Source organism: Papio anubis, chromosome 2 (assembly GCF_008728515.1).
Source record: "Papio anubis isolate 15944 chromosome 2, Panubis1.0, whole genome shotgun sequence".
Classification (NCBI taxonomy): domain Eukaryota; kingdom Metazoa; phylum Chordata; class Mammalia; order Primates; family Cercopithecidae; genus Papio; species Papio anubis.
Genome location: NC_044977.1, coordinates 163,406,210 through 163,431,416, shown reverse-complemented (window position 1 = coordinate 163,431,416; position 25,207 = coordinate 163,406,210). Strand labels below are relative to the sequence as shown.

General features: G+C 35.8%; 1 protein-coding gene across 15 annotated transcripts in view; it reads left to right on the top strand.

The window, feature by feature from the left end:
- TBC1D5 (TBC1 domain family member 5) overlaps positions 1-25,207 on the top strand; it is a 571,565-nt gene that overhangs the window by 437,922 nt on the left and 108,436 nt on the right. For all 15 annotated transcript variants that reach the window (XM_021933864.2, XM_017954351.3, XM_017954374.3 and 12 more), the window contains one exon: positions 18,118-18,203. In XM_021933864.2, the coding sequence (XP_021789556.1) occupies positions 18,118-18,203 (86 nt within the window). The remainder of the gene's footprint in view (positions 1-18,117; positions 18,204-25,207) is intronic.

Genomic DNA, 25,207 nt, shown 5'->3' with positions numbered 1-25,207 from the left:
AGGCAAATAGGGTTAATTTTGGAATTTGACTCATTCACAATTCTTAGATGCACCTCAGATTTACTTCTCATTATTATTAAAATTGGTTTCTGAAGACGCAAATTGGAAATAATTGCTCCCCCCCCCCCCGCCCCCCACCGCTCACCTTGTTAGGGATACTGACACTTTAACATCTTTTTACTGCATGGTTGCTTCAGTAAATTAAGAGTTCAGTTTTCAGGTTATCTCTGCACACTACTAGTTTTCACCTTTTTGACAGCCCCTTCAAGTTTATCTTCAGTAGTGTTTACTGAAAGTGTGTTGCAGATACATGAATTGATAAAGCTGAAAGCCCTGTTTCACTAAATCATCAGCCCAAAGTCTGTCCATCATCATGTTAAAAGTTGGAGTTGTTAGTGACTTGATTCTTTCTGGACTTTTCTTGAGGTTCTTATTGCAATATAAGTGCCTTATTCATCAATTCTCTTTTTTCTACAACAGCAATAAAAATAGAGAGTATTTCAGATTTATTCTACTGAAAGTGGGTATTGTATGGAGCCTGCATGGTTTGAGCTGCCTTTGAGGAACAGCACCAGGTGGGAAAATTTGCAGAAGGCAGAAAAGTGACAGGAATAGTTGCAGTGACTTTCATAAACCCAAGAAAGAGGTAAACCCTCTTCTTGCCAGCCATTATCTGGAGAAATCCAGCCAGATTTTCCTATAAAGGTTCTAATTGAATGTTTCTATTATATATTCCACTTATAAGAGAATTCACTGATGAGAATGTCAGCTATTAATTTGAGATCAACTACTTAATTTGCTTAATTAATAACATCTTATTTGAGCTCTCTTATTTGAACTTTCTTGTATTTGAGTTCCAGAGACTAACCAGCTGTGTAGTTTCAGTATTTGGAATAGCAGTGAACAAAAACTAAAACAATTCAGCATATATTTACGACATATTCATTCAGAAGGAGTTAACCTCTGATTAAACAAGGAGGAGAGATTTCAGTATCATAGAGGATACACAGTTCGATGCCCTAAAGGATTTCATCAGAGGATTTAATGTGTATTTACCTATGTATATGTTTTTTAAATTAAAATTAGTGTAATTTTTTACCAACTATTCCTTCTGATGTGGGAAAACAAACAGTGGAATAAAGGTAATATGAGCATTCTGTTTCCTTCTTTGCCTTTTTGTTTCTTTTCTTCTTTCTTCCTTCTTTTTTTTAATTAAATACAGTTTAACTTTGAGATTCTTGAAAACTGAAAACAGTAGATAACTTCGAGGAACTTTTAAGAAAGAGTATGAACAAGGCTTGATGGGTAATTAGCTGTAAACCATGAACAATTTGTTGCATTTCCCAAGTCTCCAACTGTTGATTGAGTTACTGGGAAAATATGCAGATTAGCAATTTCTTTTTTCTTTTCTTTTTTTTTTTTTTTTTTTGAGATGGAGTTTCGCTCTTGTCATCCAGGCTAGAGTGCAGTGACACAATCTCAGCTCACTGCAACCTCCACCTCCCAGGTTCAAGCGATTCTCCTGCCTCAGCCTCCCAAGTAGCTGGGATTACAGGCACCTGCCACAATGACTGGCTAATTTTTTTTTTTTTTTTTTTGAGACAGAGTCTACTCTGTTGCCTGGGCTGGAGTGCAGTGGCACAATCTCTGCTCACTGCAAGCTCCGCCTCCCAGGTTCACGCCATTCTTCTGCCTCAGCCTCCTGAGTAGCTGGGACTACAGGCACCCGCCACCACGCCCGGCTAATTTTTTCTATTTTTAGTAGAGACAGGGTTTCACCGTGTTGGCCAGGATGGTCTGGATCTCCTGATCTCGTGATCCGCCCACCTCGGCCTCCCAGAGTGCTGGAATTACAGGCGTGAGCCACCATGCTCGGCCAATTTTTGTATTTTTAGTAGAGACAGGGTTTCGCCATGTTGGCCAGACTAGTCTCAAACACCTGACCTCAGGTGATCCACCCATCTCGGTCTCCCAAGCAGATTAGCAAGTTTGCAGAGGGTTGCTGTGTATAAGAATAAGGTTGGATAATGAGTCAATTCTGAGGAGGTTATGGGATCCCCAGGTAGAAATATCCAGAAGGTAATTGAGAATGTGTGCCTAGAGCTCTAAGAAGGGATCCGGACCAATATTACAGACTTAGGACTCTCTGAGTATGAGTATTAATTATAGTTGAGGGAGTGTAAGTGGTCCAGGAATGATATTTTGGGGAAATGAGATGTGAGCTAGGAAGAGAATCATAGGAAATGGTATCAAAGAGATGGTAGGGTCAAGAAGAAGGAGTACATGCAGAAGATTCAGAATGTGGGAAAACTGGAAGAAGACAGAATTATAATTGTCTAAGGGTAGATAATTCTAACAACATAGAAAATGGTGAGTGACAAAGGTTTTTGATAAATCAACAGAGATTTAAAATAAATGAGCCTGTTGAAAGTCGTTCACATATTTAGGGTACACATTGAAGGGGAAATTAAAGTGCTCTTTCAGAATGAAACAGCGACATAAAAAAAAATAAAGGTCAAGCAATAAGATTGTAGAGAGTTTAGAAAAAGGAAGGGAGAAGTGAAAATAGTGAGGACTCTTGGGGTGAAAATAAATGAGCAACATAGTGCTGTTGATAACAAAGGAATGACTATTTTCAAACACACTTTAGCATTTCCCAATCAGATATTTGTTAAAGTAATATGTTCAATTTTTTATTCTTAATTTTGAGAGATGTGGAAAATTATGAAGTATTATTATCAATGTCATATACTTGAAACTTGTATTATTTATTCCATTTTCATGAACCTTTATGGTATGTTTAGCCAGAAGAGGTTCGAAGATAGAACTGGGTTCAGTTCCTGGCTGTTTCCTTACCATCTCATGTAACTTTGGCTAAACTACTAACTATTCCAAACCTCTTTCTTTTTTTTTTTTTTTAATTTATTTTTTATTATTATTATACTTTAAGTTCTAGGGTACATGTGCATAACGTGCAGGTTTGTTACATATGTATACTTGTGCCATGTTGCCGTGCTGCACCCATCAACTCGTCAGCACCCATCATCTCGTCATTTACATCAGGTATAACTCCCAATGCAATCCCTCTCCCCTCCCCCCTCCCCATGATAGGCCCCGGTGTGTGATGTTCCCCTTCCCGAGTCCAAGTGATCTCATTGTTCAGTTCCTACCTATGAGTGAGAACATGCAGTGTTTGGTTTTCTGTTCTTGTGATAGTTTGCTAAGAATGATGGTTTCCAGCTGCATCCATGTCCCTACAAAGGACACAAACTCATCCTTTTTTATGACTGCATAGTATTCCATGGTGTATATGTGCCACATTTTCTTAATCCAGTCTGTCACTGATGGACATTTGGGTTGATTCCAAGTCTTTGCTATTGTGAACAGTGCCGCAATAAACATACGTGTGCATGTGTCTTTATAGCAGCATGATTTATAATCCTTTGGGTATATACCCAGTAATGGGATGGCTGGGTCATATGGTACATCTAGTTCTAGATCCTTGAGGAATCGCCATACTGTCTTCCATAATGGTTGAACTAGTTTACAATCCCACCAACAGTGTAAAAGTGTTCCTATTTCTCCACATCCTCTCCAGCACCTGTTGTTTCCTGACTTTTTAATGATCACCATTCTAACTGGTGTGAGATGGTATCTCATTGTGGTTTTGATTTGCATTTCTCTGATGGCCAGTGATGATGAGCATTTTTTCATGTGTCTGTTGGCTGTATGAATGTCTTCTTTTAAGAAATGTCTGTTCATATCCTTTGCCCACTTTTTGATGGGGTTGTTTGTTTTTTTCTTGTAAATTTGTTGGAGTTCTTTGTAGGTTCTGGATATTAGCCCTTTGTCAGATGAGTAGATTGCAAAAATTTTCTCCCATTCTGTAGGTTGCCTGTTCACTCTGATGGTAGTTTCTTTTGCTGTGCAGAAGCTCTTTAGTTTAATTAGATCCCATTTGTCAATTTTGGCTTTTGCTGCCATTGCTTTTGGTGTTTTAGACATGAAGTCTTTGCCCATGCCTATGTCCTGAATGGTACCACCTAGGTTTTCCTCTAGGGTTTTTATGGTATTAGGTCTAACATTTAAGTCTCTCATCCATCTTGAATTAATTTTCGTATAAGGAGTAAGGAAAGGATCCAGTTTCAGCTTTCTACTTATGGCTAGCCAATTTTCCCAGCACCATTTATTAAATAGGGAATCCTTTCCCCATTTCTTGTTTCTCTCAGGTTTGTCAAAGATCAGATGGCTGTAGATGTGGTATTATTTCTGAGGACTCTGTTCTGTTCCATTGGTCTATATCTCTGTTTTGGTACCAGTACCATGCTGTTTTGGTTACTGTAGCCTTGTAGTATAGTTTGAAGTCAGGTAGCGTGATGCCTCCAGCTTTGTTCTTTTGACTTAGGATTGTCTTGGAGATGCGGGCTCTTTTTTGGTTCCATATGAACTTTAAAGCAGTTTTTTCCAATTCTGTGAAGAAACTCATTGGTAGCTTGCCAAACCTCTTTCTTTACCTATTAAATGGTAGTGAGTTTTTTGGTGAAAAATTTAGGACTGAGATAATATTTGTAAAGGAACTAATGTGATCTGGCACCTACTTGGTAGCAGTAAATAATAACTGATGTTATATGTTTTTTCCATGAGAGGAAGAAGACTACATGGGGTTGACTTCATTTGTGGCATGTTTAAGCTGCGGTTTATTTCATTAAATTTTCTGCTTAATTGATGCCTCATAAATGAGCTAATTCTTTGTTAAACCTTGTCTAAGTTTCCAGTTAAATAAAACAACTCCTAAATAATTTAATAGTACAGTGTATCATTTGTTGATTTTTTTAAAATTGTCTATTGCTTTTTATGTACTTGTACAACAGATAAAGTTTGAAAATTCTAGATATCATTAATCATTAAGTAGTACAGTCTAGAAAAATAAGTCACAGTGTAACAGGCTGATGAGATCGCTAAGAATCACAACAGCAGTAAGTTCATTCTTTCTTCACTAAGCTGCACCTCTCCTCTCCATAACTCTCTCCCAACAACACAAATGTTGTAAATGCCTATTCATCCTTCAGATTACCATTCCATTGTGACTTCTTCTGATGAGGTTCCCTTTATAGGTGATATTTCCCTTTTCTCTAGCTGCCTTTAAGATTTTTCCTTTCACATTGGCCTTGGAAAGTCTAATGACTGTGTGTTGCACATGGTCGTCTTGTATAGTAACCACATGAACTGAATTAAAAACAAAACCATATGATCATCTCAATAGATGCAGAAAAATCTTTTGGTAAAATCCAACATCCTTTCATGATAAAAACCCTCGAGAAGCTAGGCATTGAAGGAACATACCTCAAAATAATGAGTCATCTATGACAAACCCACAGCCAACATCATACTGAACAGGCAAAACCTAGAAGCATTCCCGTTAAGAACTGGAAGTCGATAAGGTTGCCCATTCTTACCACTCCTATTCAACATAGTACTGGAAGTCCTAGCTAAAGCAGTCAGGAAAGAGAATGGAATAAAAGGCTTCCAAGTAGGAAAAGAGGTAGTCAGAGTATCTCTCTGCTCTGGCAATATGGTTCTATACCCAGAAAACCCTTAAAGACTCCACCAAAAGTCTCCTAGACCTGATAAACAACGTCAGTAAAGTTTCAGGATACAAAATCCGTGTACAAAGATCAGTAGTATGTCTGTACACCAATTTAAGCTGAGAATGAAATCAAGAATGTAATCTCCTTTACCATAGCCACACACAAAAAAAGTATCTAGGAGTACATCTTACCAAGGAGATGAAAGGTCTCTACAAGGAGAACTACAAAACACTGCTGAAAGAAATCATAGATGACAAAAGCAAATGGAAAAACATTCCAGGCTATGGATTGGAAGAATCAATACCATTAAAATGTCCTACTGCCCAAAGCAATCTACAGATTCAAAACTGCTATTTCTATCAAATTCCCAATTCCATTTTTCACAGAATTAGAAAAAACTATTCTAAAATTCATATGAAACTGAAAAAGAGCCCAAATAGTCAAAGCAATCCAAACAAAAAGGACAAAGCTGGAGATGCACATTACCTGACTTCAAACTATACTACAAGGCCACAGTAAGCAAAACAGCATAGTACTGGTACAAAAACAAACACATAGACCAATAGAACAGAATAGAGAACTCAGAAATAAGACCACACACCTACAGCCAACTGATATTTGACAAAGCTGACAAAAATAAGCAATGGGGAAAAGACTCTCTGTTCAATAAATGGTGCTGGGAAAACTGGCTAACTATATGCAGAAGAATGAAACTGGACTCCTACTTCTCACCATATACAATTACCTCAAGATAAATCGAAGACTTAAAAGTAAGACCTCAGCCTATAAAAATCCTAGGAAAAAAACTAGGAAATCTTCTTCTGGACATCAGCCTTGGCAGATCATTTATGACTAAGTCCTCAAAAGCAACTGTAACAAAAACTGACAAGTGAGAATTCATTAAACTAAAGCGCTCTGCACAGCAAAAGAAACTTATCAACAGAGTAGACAACCTACAGAATGGGAGAAAATATTTGCAAACTTTGCATAACGGGAGAATGCTCACTTACAGTGAAGTAAATGAGCATTCTACTTACTTCACTGTAAGTCTACTTCTTGTCTGCTTCTGAAGAGCTTAGTGTTCCTGTGCTGACTCCTAGGTTTCCATTGCTGCAGGACTGATAGCAGAGAGATTTGATATCCAAAATGTTTAAGGGACTTAAATCAAGGGGGAAAAAAACACTAAAAAGTAGGCAGAGGATATGAACAGACAGTTCTCAAAAGAAAACATACAGGTGTCCAACAAACAGATGAAAAAATGCTCAACATCACTGATCATCAGAGAGATGCAAATCAAATCTGTAGTGAGATACCATCTTACACCAGTCAGGATGACTATTATTAAAAAGTTGAAAAATAACAAATGTTGGTGAGGCTGCAGAGAAAAGGGAACTCTTATATGTTGATGGGAATGTAAATTAGTTCAGCCACTATGGAAAGCAGTTTGGAGATTTCTCGAACTAAAAATAGAACTACCATTCAACCCAGCAATCCCATTACTGGGTATATGCCGAAAGGAAAATTAATCATTCTAAGTAAAAGATACATACATGCTTATGTTAATTGCAACACTATTCACAACAGCAAATATATGGAATAAACCTAGGAGCCCATCAGTGTTGGACTGGATGAAGAAAATGTGGTACATATACACCATGGAACGCTATGCAGCCATAATTCTTAATTAAAAGCCATCATTCTTTTAATGAAACTATGTCCTTTACAGCAACATAGATGTAGCTGGAGGCCATCATCCTAAGTGAGTTAACACAGAAACAAAACAAAATCATCACATGTTCTCGCTTAATAATAGGAGCTATATCTTGGGTTCAACTGACCTAAACCCAGAAACAGGAGACACTAGGGACTCCAGAAGGAAGGAGGGAGGGAGGGGGACAAGACCCATAAAACTTCCGGTTGGGTACTGTGTTCACCATGTGGGTGATGGGATTAATAGAAACCCAAACCTTTGTATGAGGCAATATACCCTTGTAACAAACCTGTACATGTACCCCATGAATCTAAAATAAAAGTTGAAATTTAAAAATAAATAATTAAATTCTGGCTGCAAACTAAGAAAGTTCAGCTACCTCTTAAAACAATCAAGTAATCTGTGGACAACTCTACTTACGGTATAGACCATTACAAATTTCTCTGCTATCGGCAGTCCCACAGCAATAGAAACCCTCTCAGAGGAATTAGCACAGAAGGAGTAGGCTCTTCAGAAGTAGACAATGTACTTCACTGTTTGTGAGCATTCTCCCTTCATTCTCCCCACTGACCCCTCCTGGACTTCTCATTCATTCAGGTGAGGTACAGATGCTATCTGGGCCAAAATTTATGCATCTAAATATACCCCAATCCTAAGTGTTACTCCTATCCAGGGCTGGCTGGCATTCATCTGGTTTTGCAGCTTATAATAGTTACTAAAATGTTGAAGTACTTATATGTAAGTAGGTAAAGAAATTCAGTATCAGAGGAGCTAAATCCTGGTATGGCAGGGGCTTTCCAGGCATTTCTTCCTGGATCCCTGTAAGTCCTGATGGTAGCTGCCTATACTAAACCAGTTGTTTTACGTTTTGACTACTACCCCTGAACAGATTCATGTAGTAGTAAAAGAGTTAATAAACTAGTATGGTAGTATCCATAAGACTAAACCTTCCCAAGAGGAAAGCTGTTCTCCAAAATCATCTTTCAATTTTCTGGAGAAAGGCATCAAGCCCCTAAATGGTCTCTTGATGGAATTTAAGGGGTCTGGTAACTTGGATGGGAAAAATTTACATCTTTATTTTCATTAAGCCCTTATTGAAATTTATATTTTCTTCAAATATGGGTAAAGGCAACAAACTACAGTATTATTAGCAGTATCTGAAACATTGTCACTAATAACAGAGTTTTCATATCAGAATACAGCTCATGAAGGTATCTTGAAATACTATTTACATTCATTACTACTTTAAAATTATAGTAATGATCATACTAGCCACTGTATCTTGTCATATAATCATTAATATAAAAGCACATGTGAGTATATTACAACTTTGTTCAGTATTCTGATTACTATTTTTATTATGTTTTCTTTATTACCCTATATACTTTTATGCATTTTTAAAAATATTATTCCAGAAAGGAGACCAAAATCTTTACCAGAAAGCAGAGGATTCCATAGCATAAAAAATGTTAAGAACACATAGCATAGATATTATGTAAGCAGCATGTAATTGGTTTTCCAATCATTATTATTAAAGTAGTTCGTTTTAAGACTGAGCTGTATCAAAGATCATTGATTAAAAGTATTTTACAACACTATCTGCTATTTAGAGAAATTCACATCTAAGATTAGTGTTCTTTTTTAAAATGACACATGGAATCTAGAATAAGGTAGTCCAAAGGCGAAAGTCCATCTACATGGACTCTTCTCCATCGTCTTCTCTGTGGTCTAACTTGACATACTTTCTCCTACATAGATAACTACAACTCAAATCTATGTATTATTTATGTTTGCTTTGTGATTTCTCCCCTCACTTAGAAATTTCAAAGTTCGTATTTCACTTTTTACTAATAAGATTCACAGAAAAATACAGTGGAAGCAAATGACCTTGGTAAAAGTGGGTTTTTACAATAAATGAATTTTTAATTCCAAGATTTTTTTCATTGAAATTACTCCCCCAGTTGCATTAAAAGTGTAGCTGTGCAAAGCTTCCTTTTACTAGGCGTCATTGTTCAGGACCTTAGTTTTTGTTGCCTTGGCAATTCCGAAAGCAGGTGATGAAAGGGAAGAAGACAGGGAAAAGAAGATGGGAGAAAAATTTTCCAGATCAGAATTCTCAGTCCTGTTGGGTCACAGACTTACTCTTGGGGGTTCAAAAATTCTAACATTGTTTTTAAATTGCCTCTATTTTGATGGTTACTTGATTAAACTGTTCTAACATTTCTAAAAATAAAAATTTGCAGTGATAACTTTTATATCAGAATTTACCTCTGTTTCCCAAATTGGGATCTTTAGGAATATTTTTTGAGATCACTTTTTCCCTTTTTTTCTTTCATGAAGATTGGGAACCGCACTTAGGAACAGACAAATGGATTTCCGTATTTCTTAAAGCATTGAAGTAAGTCTCTCCCGCCCCCACCATTACTGACATTGAAGAAGGAAAAAGGTGAAGAGTTCAGTACTACTGAAAAGAGCCAACCAGTTATCTAAAAGACCTATTTTGAGGCCCAGTATTAGCAACAAAGAAAATTTGTAGACCTAAATTCCTACTTTCCATATATATAAATAACAAACTGGGAGTGGGGGGTATGTGACTCTGGCATCTTCCTGCACGCTAAATTAAAAAATGTAAATACATTAGTAAAAGAAAAAAATTTATTTCTCTTTTGGTGTCTATTTATTGTGTGAAGCTAAAGTCGAGCATAACGCACAGGTGGTTTAAAATGCTTCTCTGCCATCTGAGATCTCGGCTTGCCAGGGTATAGATGGGGATGTCACTTTAGGGAATTGGGCTTATTCAGTATGTAAAATGAGGCTGGCATGGCTTCAGAGGTTTTGTCTGTGTCTTTACCCAATTAACGATGTTTTTGCTTCCTTTTTTTTTTTAAACTTTTTCTCTTCTAAATTTTCTTTTTTTTGGTTTACTCTATAGATGCATAGATGAGAATTACCTAGATTTTTCTATCAATTGCCCTAAGATTCTTAATACCTAGTTTTCACAATATATTTTTCCCATCAAAATACATAGGAATTATTAGTAAATAAACCAGAACTCATTTTGATCCTGACACTGAAATAATATTTTAGTTACAACCAAGTTGCAAATATTTATATTCTTTTTAAATGAAAATCTATATTAATTTGATGAGTGCATTGTATTCTTACATTTTGAATTTTGTGTATTGTTTAAAACAAAAACTAGGTTTTATTTTCCAAATCTGAGGTTTTGTGAATTTATTTTATACTAAGTATATGAAATTAACTCACGGTAAGATTGTTAAAAAAAAAAGTGATTTAGATCAGGAAGGTAGGGCTCAATATACTATTATGCATAAATATGTATAGTAAAGTGAGTATTGTCCTTAGTCACATGTGATATAAGAAGAAAATCAACTCTTGGATAAATGAAGAATAAGAAATAAGATACAAAGTCTAGGTTTGATAATATTTAGATAATATTCAGACAATACCCCTTATTGATACAGTGTGCGTATGTATTTTAAAGGGAGTAATTTTGAGAGCATGTGGGATTACGATGTCTGCCTTTTTGATTCCCTGTGTTACTGTATCTATATTTAATGAAAAGGGCAGTAAGTGGCAATAAGAAACAGAAATAGTGAGACCTTTGTGAACCCTCCAGCAATCAGTGAATATCAGACCACAAATTTTTCCAGCTTTAATTACAGGCAAAAGAAAAGACAAAATTAGCATTTTAATATAGAAATATCTTAGGCTTTAGGAGAATTATGATAAATCTAATGTTGCCTAGTGAACCAGAGAGGGAATATTACAACAAACTGTCTCCTTAGGAATATTTGTTTAAATAAAGGCAACAATACTTCATCCTTATCTTTTTTAGATAGTTATCACTATTTCAGGCTGTTCTTTGTTCCAGGTTTAAAATACCTTTAGTTAAAAAAATAAAAAAGTAATTGGCAGTGTTTGTTTTCTATAAAACTATAAGAAGAGAAAAATTCTGTTTGCTTGGCACTAACAAGATAATTATTTTAGGGAGAGTTTTTGCTCTGCAGCTCTAGTTCACGCGTGCCATGGCATCTCTGCACTTGGATGCATTTAGGTTATCTCATTTCAGTTACAGCGTATTAAACTAACTCCTCTTCCATGGCTGAGGTTTGCCCACCTGTCTCCCCTAAAACACCTGCAACATATGTTTGCATAACCCTGTAATGCTTTGCCTTTAGGGTCCTGAGAAATTCCCCCAGAGCTTTTCGCTTATAAACAGCTGAGCAATTCGTTTTTCTAATGACGGTTGCTTTCCCCCCAGCATTGAGGCAATAACATATTCACTAAAATAAGGGTCTCATTTTTCATCAAAGAGGAACGTTCGACATATTTTTACAGTGCTGTTTCTCCTTCCGAGCTTTATTTTTCCCCTTTTGTAATCTAGCATGCTATAAAAATTAAGGGTTGGTAGCAAGTATTAAGGGAAAGAAAACTAAGTAATTCTTCATTTGTCAAATATTTTCTTTTCTTCATGCCAAACATACATTATACTGTAAATACTTTTTTTCTGTTAAACAAGTACTATAGAACTTTGTCAGTTTAATGTAAAAATTGTGACTCAATAAGCTATAAAAATGATAATAATTTGGACATATTGCAGGAAATCACTTTGATTGTTATATTCTCATATGCTAGCAAACAAATGCTGCCTTAATAGTATGATTTTACACCTTTTTCATATTAGTAAACCTATGTGCTCCTATTCTGAGAAATAAGACAGCCTTTCTCCTCACATGAGATCCAGCATTCATATTTTTTCTATGTGTTTTTGCTTTAAAAAATATAATGCTTGTCAAAATCTATCCTAAATTCATGTATAACTATTTGAAGTATGAAGCATCACTTTTTCCACCTATTTGTTATCATGAATTTCAGGTAGTCAGACTGTCAGATCTGCCCTCTGATTCATGTCTGTCAGTGCTCAGTGGTATCAAAAGGTAATCATGTCATTGAGTTCTTATCAAGTGCCTGGTACTGTGCTGGGAACTTAGTTCTCATTGTGTCAATTAATCCTTTCTGCAGTTTTGCAGATGAGTAAGCTAGAGCTAGGAATGTAACTAACTCCTTACAGTTGCTCCACTGGTAATAGATGGAGCAGGAATCTGAGTACAACCCTCACTGATTCCTGATCCCTTGCGTCACCTATCAGGCACCTTGTGCCCGACTCTAGAGCACACGAGTGCTGTTACATTTACCCTAGTGCTTGTGTTTTCAACGTATAACTTCACCTCTACATTAACTCCTACTGGTACTTTAATAAATTAGGACAGGCATCACTGGAATTGATATTCTTTTGCTCTTTTCAGTTCTGCCGATACTTATAAATAGCCAGTCCTTTGAAATATCCTGTGCTGTTCATAGCAAGATGAGACTTCTCCTTCTGTAGTCTCTATTTGATGATTCAAATGGAGATATCACCTTGGAGTGAAGAACAGGAGTTAGGGAATCAGTCCAGAAAGTACTATTTGTAATTACCTTTGTTGGATGAGTTTGATTTCTCCAGACTCAGTACAAGGGAAACATCTACCACCTTATAGTTATGTGTACTTCTTGTAGCATCTAGTATTTAGTTAGGCTTAGTGTGAATTAGCATATAAATATTTTTATACTATCATAACAAAATGAGTTTGAACTTAGAATATTGAAATGTTGCTATAGGGGTAAGAGTGGCAAAGAGGAGGTAGGTCGGCTCATCTACAGACTTCCATTACAGAGTGCAGAGTATGGCCAAGGGGAGTTGTTCACCATCCAAAGTCAAACTCATTCTTGGACAGAATGTTTGTTTTACCCAAAATTATATTAAGGAGCAGTCTACTATCATATAATATATACTTTAGAAGTGAACAAAGTTAACTATAACTTAGATTGATTGCAGTTTTTATCTCTTATTTTGATCGCTGTTATTTAAGCATTATTGTAAGTCGATTTTGTGATCATGCTAAATTAACAAAAGCATTTTGGAAAGTCAGAAGCATAGCATGAGTTTTGTCTAGTTTTGATTTGTTTTTTGCATATTGTTTCTTCTAGAACACTCGCATCTACCACTGTCAATTCTGCTTCTGTATGTCACTTTGTCCACAAGACTTGAAGATACCTTAAAGTCTTCAGACTTTAAGAATGTGTTCAGCATTCTTCTTATATTGCTATAAAATAAAATGCTGAAGAAAAAGCTTTAAATAGAGCTTCAACAACATTAACAAAGAGTTGAGTAATACTTGGGCAGTTAACAAACTGAAATCTTGTAAAAGACTTACTTCAGGCCCATCCTGGTTGGCCTAGGAAAGGCATGGTAAACCAGGATGAACTGAATTTGAATATGTAATTTTTGCCCTTTTCTTTTTTCTTTCTTTCTTCCTTCCTTTTTAATTTAATTTTATTTTATTTTATTTTATTTTATTTTTTTTGGAGACAGGGTCTCATTCTGTCGCCCAGGCTGGAGTGCAGTGACACAATCTCAGCTCACTGCAACCTCCTCCCAGGCTCAAGCTGTTTTACCTCAACCTCCCAAGTAGCTGGGACTATAGGTATATGCCACCATACTCGACTGTCTTACTTTTTAAGAGTTAGGATCTCGCAGTCACCCAGGTTGGAATACAGTGGCATGATCATAGCTCACTGCGGCCTCAAACTGCATTCAAGTGATCCTCCTGCCTCAGCAGCATGCACCACCATGCCCAGCTAATTTTTTTTGTTTTTTGTTGAGACTGTGATCTTGCTATTTTGCCCAGGCTGGTCTCAAACTTCTGGCCTCAAGCAATCCTCCTACCTCAGCCTCCCAAAGTTCTGGGATTACCGGCATGAACCACTGCACCCAGCCTGCATTCATTATGTATAGTTATATAAACTTCCCAGAACATGGAACATAATTGGTATTCCTCTGTACACAGACTAATGTGAGTTAAGATATGATTACCATTTTGCTATCTTCCAAAGGAAAATTCCCCAAAACAAACGCATTTAAAAATATCCATTGTTTTGGAAATGCTCATGATAGTTGAAGTCCTGACTGTGTGAAAATGAGTTTAAAACACAATCATGCACTGCATAATGACGTTTGGGTCAACAGCAGACCACACATATGATAGTGCTCCCATAAGATTATAATACCATGTTTTTACTGTACCTTTTCTTTTTAAATATGTTTAAGTACACAGATACCATTGTGTTGTACCTGTCTACTGTATTCAGTACAGTAACATGCTATACAGGTTTGTAGCCTGGGGTCAATGAGCTATATCATATAACCTAGGTGTGTAATAAGCTATACCATCTAGGTTTTTGTAAAATATATTCTATGATGCTCACACAATGATGAAATCACCTAATGACACATTTCTCAGAACGTATCCCCATCATTAAGCAACACATGACTGTAATTGCCAATTGTTCTAATACAAATGAAGACATAATGTTAAAGTGTTGACATAACATGTTCTACACAATGAGAAATCACAGTTTTCATGGGGTCTGGTCTTTCTTACATATAGAGTTTTACATGTATAGTTCTAGTAGCTCTTATATTTTAGAGAAGATTCCAGAACTTTAAAGATTAGAAATCATCATATTTTTATAAAGTTGTATTTGAAAAAAGAAAAAAAAAACTCCTTTAAGAAGAGCAAGTATTAGCCAAGCGTGGTGTCTCACACCTGTAACACCAGCACTTTGGAAGGCTGAGGTGGGTGGATCGTCTGAGCCCAGGAGTTCAAGACTAACCTGGGCAACATGGCAAAACCCCATCTCTACAAAACAATATAAAAATTAGCTGGGCATGTTGGTGCATGCGTGTAGTCCCAACTACCAGGAGGCTGAGGTGGGAGGATCACTTGAGCCTGGGATGTCAAGGCTTCAGTGAGCCAAGATAGCACTACCGCACTCCAGCCTGGGCAACAGAATGAAACGCTGTCTCACCCCCACAAAAAAAAGAGGAGCAAGTATCTCTTTTAAAATATTTCAGTTGCATAAAGTGAGAATTCCGCTCATTTAATCTTGTCCCCCTAAGGAAACCATTGATAACATTTTGGTACGTCGCAGTTATCTATCCATTTATCTTCATATGTACATTTATATATGTATTTTTAACAATGATTTGAACTTGTTACCTAGTTTTAATTTGGTTTTGTTTTGGTTGTTATTTGTTGAGATGGTGTTCCAAAATTCCTTAACTTTTTAAAACCTTATTTAATAGAGATAAAATTAACTTAATTGAAAGAGAAGAATTATAGGTAAATTGAAGAACTATACTTACTGAATCTTAATGTATAAAAGTATTGGTATCCTTTTTATTGTTCATGTCTAGATGTTGATTTTTATAGCCATGCAGTGGTGTACAGGTGTTTCAGATGTTTCACTTTATGCTGTCCAGTACAGTAGCCACTTGCCACATGTGGCTGTTTAGCACTTGAAGTGTGGCTAGTCCAAATTGAGATGTGCTGTAAGTATAAAATACACACTGGATTTCAAAGACTTTATACAAAAGAAACAATGTGAAGTATCTCATTAATAACTATATATGTTGATTACGTGTTAAAATCATAATATTTTAGATAGACTGAATTAAATAAAATATCACATTTAGTTTCACTTGTTTGTTTTTTATTTTCTTTTTGAAATGTGGCTACTAGAACATTTTAAATTATAGATGAAATTTATATTTGTGACCCACTGTTGGACAGTGTTGGTCTAGATCCATCTATATGTCTGTATACTTATGTTTTAGAAACATCACTGTCTTCCCAACAGAAAAGAATAACTTTCAGCCATAACCTCTGATTTTATTTTCTTAACATTTCAAATGCTGTTTTTCAACATCAACTTTTGATTCTTTTTTTTTGTTTCCAGTACAGTGGTACTTTAAACTACCTCTCCCTTTGATAGCAGTAAGTCTCCTAGGAATTTAAATATGCCTTAGTGAAAGCAATACTTGAGCCTCATTTATATGTTCAAGTTAGATCATTATTCCTAATAATGGCTTTAAGTGCTTAGATAGATCAGCACTCTGTGTCTTGAATTGCTTGTCATTTCTTCATAAAGATGTTTCAAGTAATTGCTCCATGTGATCCCTTCTTTCATTATTTTATGGCAAAAAGTAACATAATTCTTTATTAGTTTGTTGGAAGTCAGAAAAAAAGGTTCCTTTTTTATTAGCAAAAACAAAATGTATTTCCAGGTACTAAGAATAAAGAACAAAATTAGTCATGAGGGATAGTCCTGCGAAAGTTAATTTTTAAAATACATCATGAATGCACTGTCAGTCTGCCAGTAGCCTTAACCTCTATTTTATTTTCCCATTATACTTGGGTCCAGGTTGTCATCAGCTACCATGAGAAAACCTATGTAATTCCTAGAGAGAGAAAAAGTTGCACTGTTAGACTTAATAGTATGGTAGTCATGGAAGCATCAGTTATCTTCATCAAGGCAATTCAGATTTGATTATTGTAGAACTGTGTTGAATACCAAACCAGTGGAGTAGTAGCTGGAGCTAAATCAAGGGATTGTCATTTTTGTCAGATGATTAGGGCTGGCTTGGAAGAGATATGAAAGGGTTGAGCTGTGTAAATATTCTCTTTTCAGCAGAAAAAGAAAAGGTCCATCATGGCCATTAAATGCGGCTTGTTAGCTTGATGAATTTCAAACTATTTAACCTTAGCAATTATATCCCCCCGCAACTCCCCCGTGCCTGCATGCAAGTGTATCAGTGTCTTGGAATTATGTCTCCAAGGATTGATATCTAAGCATATTGGTAATTTTCTATTGAGATAATATGCAGCTTTTCCATGTCCACATACGTATCTCAAAGGAAGTGCCTGCTTTTGTTCAAAAACCCAATTATTAACTTGAATTATATGCCCAGGTAAACATGAGAACACATTTATTTATAAGGTTTTAAAAACTTTTTATGGTAAATATATGTAATTTAACATTTTAGAGATTATGGTATTCATTTAAATTATGCTGTAAACATGATTAGTTTTTGTAAAACAGAAGTATATTTGTTTAATTTTCACTTGCCTGTGAGGGACTTGATACATTTAAATAATAGATATTTTATTTAAATAATAGCAACACATTTAAACAGACACAGTGGACCTAATGATTCAACGACATTTCTGCAATGTTTATAAATAATGCTGCATTCTAGAAAGGGCAGTGTGTTTGCTGCTTTTATGAAAATGTACATCGGTCAATTTGCTTTTGTATTGTAATGGTTATCCTGGTAATATTTGTACTATCTGGCATATTGGCATTTATTAAACTCATAAATAAGGATAGATGATACAGAAATTGCTAACTTTAAAAGAATTGCTGAGTTCTGAAATAACTCATTTTGGAACAAGAAAGTCTCAGTGTGCCATCTAGTGGACACATTTAGCATTCTAGTCATAAAAAACTAATGATTTTCTCTTCCCCCGAAATGCAGTTACCTTGACACCTTGTGTCTTTCGTTCCCTTGGCATAGTTTGTGGTTGTGTTACATCTCATATAGTTTTTAGATTTTATTATAATTTTATTCATCATATTTTTAGGAAAGTTACATTTGAAAGTTTTATTTTGAAGTCATCAGAAATCTAATGATGAATAAATCTATGTTAACTATGAGAGAGGAAAAAATAATTTTTATGTTTAATCAAAACTAAGGAATAATTTAATGAAAGCAAAACCCAATCACATTAAATTATTAAACTTTATATTATATGTATTCTTTTCTGAAGGAATATTAAAATAATCATTGCTGTCCTCTTATATGTTAATGGATTAAATCATTTAGCTTTTAAAAAATGTATTTTTTTGTTTTAGAGAAATCCAAGACCAGTGACTTATCAATTCCATCCAAATTTAGATTACTACAAAGCACGAGGAGCCGACCTCATGAATAAAAGCCGGTAAGTCCCCTTTTTCTGGTGATAGTTATAAATCACAAGGGTAGTCTCAGAGATCATCAGGAACTTTTCCACATTGCTGAAAACAATTTTCCAGATTTTAGCGTATCAATGGCTAATGTACATAAGGAATCTTTGTTAAATAAATTACCCAAGTTATTTTAAAGGCATAAGAAACTGCTATATATTGACATCAATGGTAAGATGAAAAATAAATATAAGAGTACTTGTTACAATTTGAAGTTAGGCAACTTCATTTTTCTAACATGAATAAACTTGCATAAATTGTGCCTACTTGTATAATCTCTTTCTAGATTTTTGCTGTTGATTGAAAAGAGGCAGCTTTATAATATATTTTTAAATTATTTCAGTAACAAAATTAAAAATGTGTTTCCCAACTGTCTTTAGAACTACACGATAAGCTTATAAATGCATCTTGTGTGTGCGTTTGTGATTGCATACATAGAAATTTTAAGGGTCACTGTAGGAATAAAAAACATTAAAATCCTACTTTTCAAAGAAATTAACACTGGCAGAAAGGGTTGATGAATGGTTTTGTTCTTTCATAATACTACATTGAGATGTCTCAAGAGTTAACTTGTCAAACCAGAACCATTTCAAATTAGAATGTAATTTCAAAGTTTACTCTGGAAGACTAAAATGTTAGTAATGATAAATGCTGCCAAGTTGTCCGAATTTTCTTCCTCAAGCATTTTGCCTATGTGTTAGCTTTCCTTCAGTAGAATTCCAACAGCCTAAATATACATTTATGGAATACATATACACAATGTGTTCTGCTGTTACTGGAGAGTTAAAAATAAGTTATAATTCCTGCTGCATAGGAACTCATATTCTAAGGGATAAGAAGAAGTTTACAACAAAATGGCTAAATTTAAACTTGAAATTTGAACCTTGTCTTAGTGTAATGTTGTTATAAAATTAGCCATCTCTGATTGAAATCTGTTTGCCCCATATATTGATGTACTGTGCAATTATGAGACCAGTTCTGTAGCCCATGAGACTTGTCTGAAGCTCTTTTCTGTTTGTTCATTTCATCTGAATCTTGTTACACAAATAAAAATTTATTCGCTATAGTCAGTTGATCATTCAACACAACTGCCAGATTGGTTATTTTAAACACACGAAATGCCCAGTAAAAACCCAGACCAAAATCCCTGCCTTCAGTAATCTTACACCCTAGTCAATTATATTTCTTCCCATTATGTCAAATATTTAGTTTTGTTATGTTTAAAAGAACAAAGTATGTTAGTCTTTTTCTTTATACAAGACCTTTTTAGCTGGAATCCTTTGTCTTCCTCTCCCTCCCAACCCCCACAAGATTATTTTTTACACAACAGCCAAGTAAATGTCAATTTATAACAGGTTATATCATACCTCTACATAAACATCTCCAAAGGCTTCCTATTGCCCCTGGCAATCTAGTCTTCTTCCTGAAGCCCTTTCCTATCTCTTTGACCTTATCTCCTTCCACTCTCTCCTCTTCACTCTCATGCTACAGCCACATCAGCCTTCTCTGTTTCTTGCCCTTGCTTAGGACCTTTGCACCTAACTCTTCCCTCCTGCTAGAGCTCTTCTGCCACCCGCATCTTCCCATGCCTCTTCATGATTTAAAGCTCAGCCTAAATGTCATCTCAGAGAGGCCACTCTTAACCTCCTTGCCTGTCTTCACCTTCCCTATTCACTCTATCCCATCATCATGAACTGAAGTTATATAATTCATTTGTGTATTTATAATCTGTCTCCCCAACTTCTCCACTAAAATCTAAGCCCCTGAGGGCAGGTATTTTGTCTTACTCACCACTTCATGGCACCTAGGACAATGACTGGTATAGGGAAGGCACTCAACACATATTTGTTATATGAATTTTTTGAAATATTTCCAACACCTTTTTCTCCACCACCGGAAATGTATTGTACCCATTCTTTTCTCCCCTTCTTGATTTTCTTCTCTTTAGCCTTCTCTCCCCACATTTTTCTTGCACAAAATGTTGGTTTTGTTTTATATATTTCCTTGTAAACACATTAAGATTCTTGTGCAAAGTATCTCTTGAAGATTGGAAGGAAGACTTTTTGTCATCCTTTTGCAATTGCAAAGCTTAACATTGAAATTGAACTAAATAAAATGTAGTAATTGAAGCAGACGTCACAGCTCAGTAAGTAAGGAAATAGTTAATAGACGGTGCTAGGAAAATTGGCAAATCTTTGAAAAAGTATCAGCCACACACAAAAATAAATTCCAAAGTGCACTGAAACAAGCAAACAAAAAATAAAAATGCAAGTGCCTATCTGACCAATAGTTGCTTGAAGACTTTTAAATCTTCTTTTTAAATTTTTTTTTTTTTTTGAGATGGAGTCTTATTCTGTCGCCCAGGCTGGAGTGCAGTGGGGCAATCTCAGCTCACCATAAGCTCCACCTTCTGGGTTCCCGCCATTCTCCTGCCTCAGCCTCCCGAGTAGCTGGGACTACAGGCGCCCGCCACCACGCCCAGCTAATTTTTTGTATTTTTTTAGTAGAGATGGGGTTTCACCGTGTTAGCCAGGATGGTCTCCATCTCCTGACCTCATGATCTGCCTGCCTCGGCCTCCCAAAGTGCTGGGATTGTAGGTGTGAGCCACCGCGCCCGAAATCTTACTTTTAAATTTTTAATTGACAAATAATAGTGTGAAGACTTTTTAACCTTAAAAGTAATGGAGAAAAACACAAAGGAACAACTAATGGATTTTACTATACAACACATATTTTAAAGTAGATAGGTCAAAAATAAAGTGAATCAAAAGACAAATCAAAAATTAGGAAAATATTTGTAGTGGATGTAACTGACAAAATATAATATCATTAATGTATGAAGAATTTAGGCAGTTCAATAAGAAACACAAGATCTGGCCGGGTGCAGAGGCTCACGCCTGTAATCCCAGCACCTTGGGAAGCCGAGGCGGGCGGATCACAAAGTCAGGAGATCGAGACCGTTCTGGCCAACATGGTGAAACCCCGTCTCTACTAAAAATACAAAAAATTAGCCAGGAGTGGTGGCACGTGCCTGTAGTCCCAGCTACTCCGAAGGCTGAGGCAGGAGTAACGCTTCAACCCGGGAGGCGGAGCTTGCAGTGAGCGGAGATCGCGCCACTGCACTCCAACCTGCGTGACAAAGAGAGACTTCATCTCCAAAAAAGTAACACAAGATCCTATCTCAGTGGCCATTCCATCTCTTGCCATGGTCTGCTGAATCCTCTTCTTCCTCCAAATATTAAAACAGCCCCAACCCCACACTTCTTTTCTTCTCTATATTCATTCCTTTGAGGATTTCAACTCAGTTCATGGCCTTACAGACCATCATCTGTGGCTGACGGGTCCTTAATTTATGTCTTCGGTTTTACCCATCCCTTGCTACTTAATAAATATTTTCTCTTGGATGTCCCATATGCAGCTTAAATTTAGTATTTTTCAAACAGAACTGTTGATTCTACTCCCACACTCACATGTCTGTTATGACATGTGAGAAACAGTGTTTCTCACAAATAAATACCAAACTTGTTTCTCTTTGACTCCAACCTTTTTCCTTTCTTGGCCTTAATCTGGAATGAGTGTAACAGCTTTTTCTTCTAGTAAATCATCAAACCTAATTGGTAGTCTTGGGAACCCCCCCACGGTAAAGACAAAGGGTAGGCAAAGATTTCTTATACATGAAACAAAAAGCACTAGAAAAGATAGATAAAATGAACTTAAAATTAAGGTTATTTGTTCATGAAAATATGCCATTAAGAAAAAGAACAGGCAAGTCACATACTTGGGGATAATATTTTTAATACATATATCCCAAATATATAAAGAATTTTTGTATGTCAGGAAAAAAATAACTTGGGCAAAATACTTGAACAGCCTCTTCACAAAAGAAGATATAAAAATGATCAATATGCTATGAAAAGATGTTCAACATTAGTCATCAGGAAAATGCAAATTAAACCACAATGAGATCTAACATTTCACACCAACTATAATGGATAAAATAAAATAAAAAATAGACAGTAGCAAATGTTGGCAAGGATGTGGAAAAATTTCAAACCAACTATAATGGATAAAATAAAATAAAAAATTGACAGTAGCAAATGTTGGCAAGGATGTGGAGCAATTAGAACCCTCGTATATTCCTGATGTGAGTAGAAAAGGTATAACTACTTTGTAAAATAGTTTGGTAATATCTTATGAAGTTAAACATATATCCTATAATATAGCAGTTTAATTTCTAAGGGTTTATCCGAGGGAAATAAAAACACATATCCAAAAGCCACAACAAACAACATCAAAACAGAATGTTCGCAGCAGCCTTATTCATAATACCCCAAAGCTGGAAATAACCCAATCTCCGCCAACAAGAGACCAGATAAACAATTTGTGGTACACTCAAATAATGGAATACTACTCAGCTATAAAGGAATGAACTAGAGTTGTCCCTGGGGGAATTGGTTCCAGGACCACCTGCATATACCCAAATCCATGCGTACTCAAGTCTCATAGTCGGCTCTCTCATATAGAAACCTGCATATATGAAAAGTCAGCCTTCTATATACATGAATTTCACATCCCTCTCTCTGCATTTGGTTGAAAAAAAATCTGCATGTAAGTGTTCCCGCGCAATTCAAACCTGTGTTGTTCAAGGGTTAAGTATACTGCTATATGCAATAACATACATGCATCTCATAAACATTATGCTGAACAAAAAACACTAGTCAGAGAAGAGTGAATATTGTATTGTTCCATATATATGAAACTCAAGAACGGGCAACTAGCATGTGGTATTAGAAATCAGGAAGTAGCTACCTCAGGATGAGGGTTTGGAATTGACTCTAAAGGGACACGAAGGAATTTGTGAGTAATAGAAATGTTCATTCTAGGTGTATTATTTGGGATGGTGGTTATACAGGTATACACAAGTGTCAAAACTCATCAGGCTGAACATTTAAGATCTGTATATTATATATGAATTATACCTAAGTTTTGTTTTATAAAAAGAAAAAGATGTATTTGCTCTGGACTAGATAGGAGACAGTGTTACTATTTTACCTAAATTGGTTAAGAATTAACAACTCTCTTCAGAAAGAGTACTTTAGATATAGATGATTTTACACCACAAACGCTTAGTTATTTGAATACAAAAAAACCATAAAGTTGCATTTATATAGCCGTCAGTGTCCTTTCAAATTCTGATAAACACATTACTAATATTGATAGCCATGGACTCCTTGGCTTCATGGCTTAGAGAACATTATTAGCATATTATTTCTTTACTGTAATTTAGCAATAAAACATCTGGAAAAAATACTGTCATTTTGTAAGTAAATAGAACTAAACCTTTAAAAAATCTTGCTGACCATATAAAATGGAAGTTATTCAGGAGAATCTTATGATGCTTTTTAGGTTTCAAAACAGTATGTATTTATTCAATCATTAAACTAAATATTTATTGAATACTATACACAGTGCCAGACACTGTGCTAGGCCCTGGGAATATGATGATTCTAAGACCCACACCCTGACATCAAGGATGTTTAGACTTACGTAAGATACCACTCTTAGGCATATGGGTTACTCCACAATTGAAGCTAACAAGTATTCATTCATTTCACAAATACTTTAATTTCTTCTCTGTGCCAGATATTGAGAGAACATCAGTGAAAAAGATAGATGTGGTGCCTGTTCTCACAGAGCTCAGATTCTAGTATAAGATTATAGTCATTGGAAGAATCTTTGTGCACCCTGGGAAACTACACTTTTCCAGGACACTCTGCTTAGGCCAGCCCCTGAGAGGCGCACTCCTAAGCTGAGGCACATCCTGATCCCTGGTAGAGATGGGGAATTGTTGGCTGCTAGGCTTTCTTGCGGTAAAATAGTTACCATTACTCCATAGATGCATGGAATCCTACTGAGGAATGTGGATACATCTTAAATGCCCAGGAAACCCTCCTAATAAGAATCTTCTTTCCCTAGATCCTGGCTTCCTCTTATATGTCAGGCAGGGGTCCTGACTAGCAGCCTTCTACAGAGGACCTACATGCCAGAATTAAAATTCTGGAATCTTTCATCATCAGTATCAATGAAGTTATTAGGCTCTGTCAGGGGGCAGAGGAAAACTGGGAGAGTTAGCACAGAGAATGTTATTTTGATCTGCTGGAGTGAGAGATCAAAGAACTAATCTTGGTTTCTTCCATCTCTGTTAAGGCCTAATATAATCAGATGAAATACCTGATTTTGGTTGTATAAAATTGCTTAAGCAAGTTGAAAGACCTATAGCTGTGGAGTCTGTAAAAAGCCATCACTAGATAAAGTGACATACTCTTGAGGCAGTACTGACAGCTCATCTACCATTTATTTCATCACCTCTTCATAGGAGAAAGAATTACACATTTTGAAAAATTGTGTTGTGTCATTTTCAAAACAGAAAATCCATGAATGTTCTGGAATAAAGAAAATATGAGATTCTACTCTTAGCATAGGAGATTGCAGACTTTAAAAAATATGAAGTTCTGTTCTGTGACTATTCAATTGAGCATTTCAGTAGTCACAGATTCTTAAATAAGTTAGATAGATCTTTCTGAAGACTGGTCACAATTTAAATGTACTTTTTTAATAGCAGCAATTTCTGGTTGTTTAAGGACAAAATTAGAATGAGATCTTAGTGTTAAACTGTCATTCCAAGCTTTTTGAATGAATAGGAAAATGTCAATTCCCATTTTTAAAAAGAAATGTGCAAGTAAGTTAAATCTGAGCACAGTGAATATTATCCGTACACGTAATGGAAAATCTATCACTAAAATACCTAGGCAGTTGCTTTTAAAGACTTAATTATAGCAATCCATGGTGAAGCAGAGAAGAGAAATCAGGCTTCTTGATTTTTAGAGATATTCTTATCCATGAAATCACATGTCATCTTTGCATCCTCTTTCCTTATTTGGATACGCAACACAAATAAAATCCCATTGCCATAGATGTA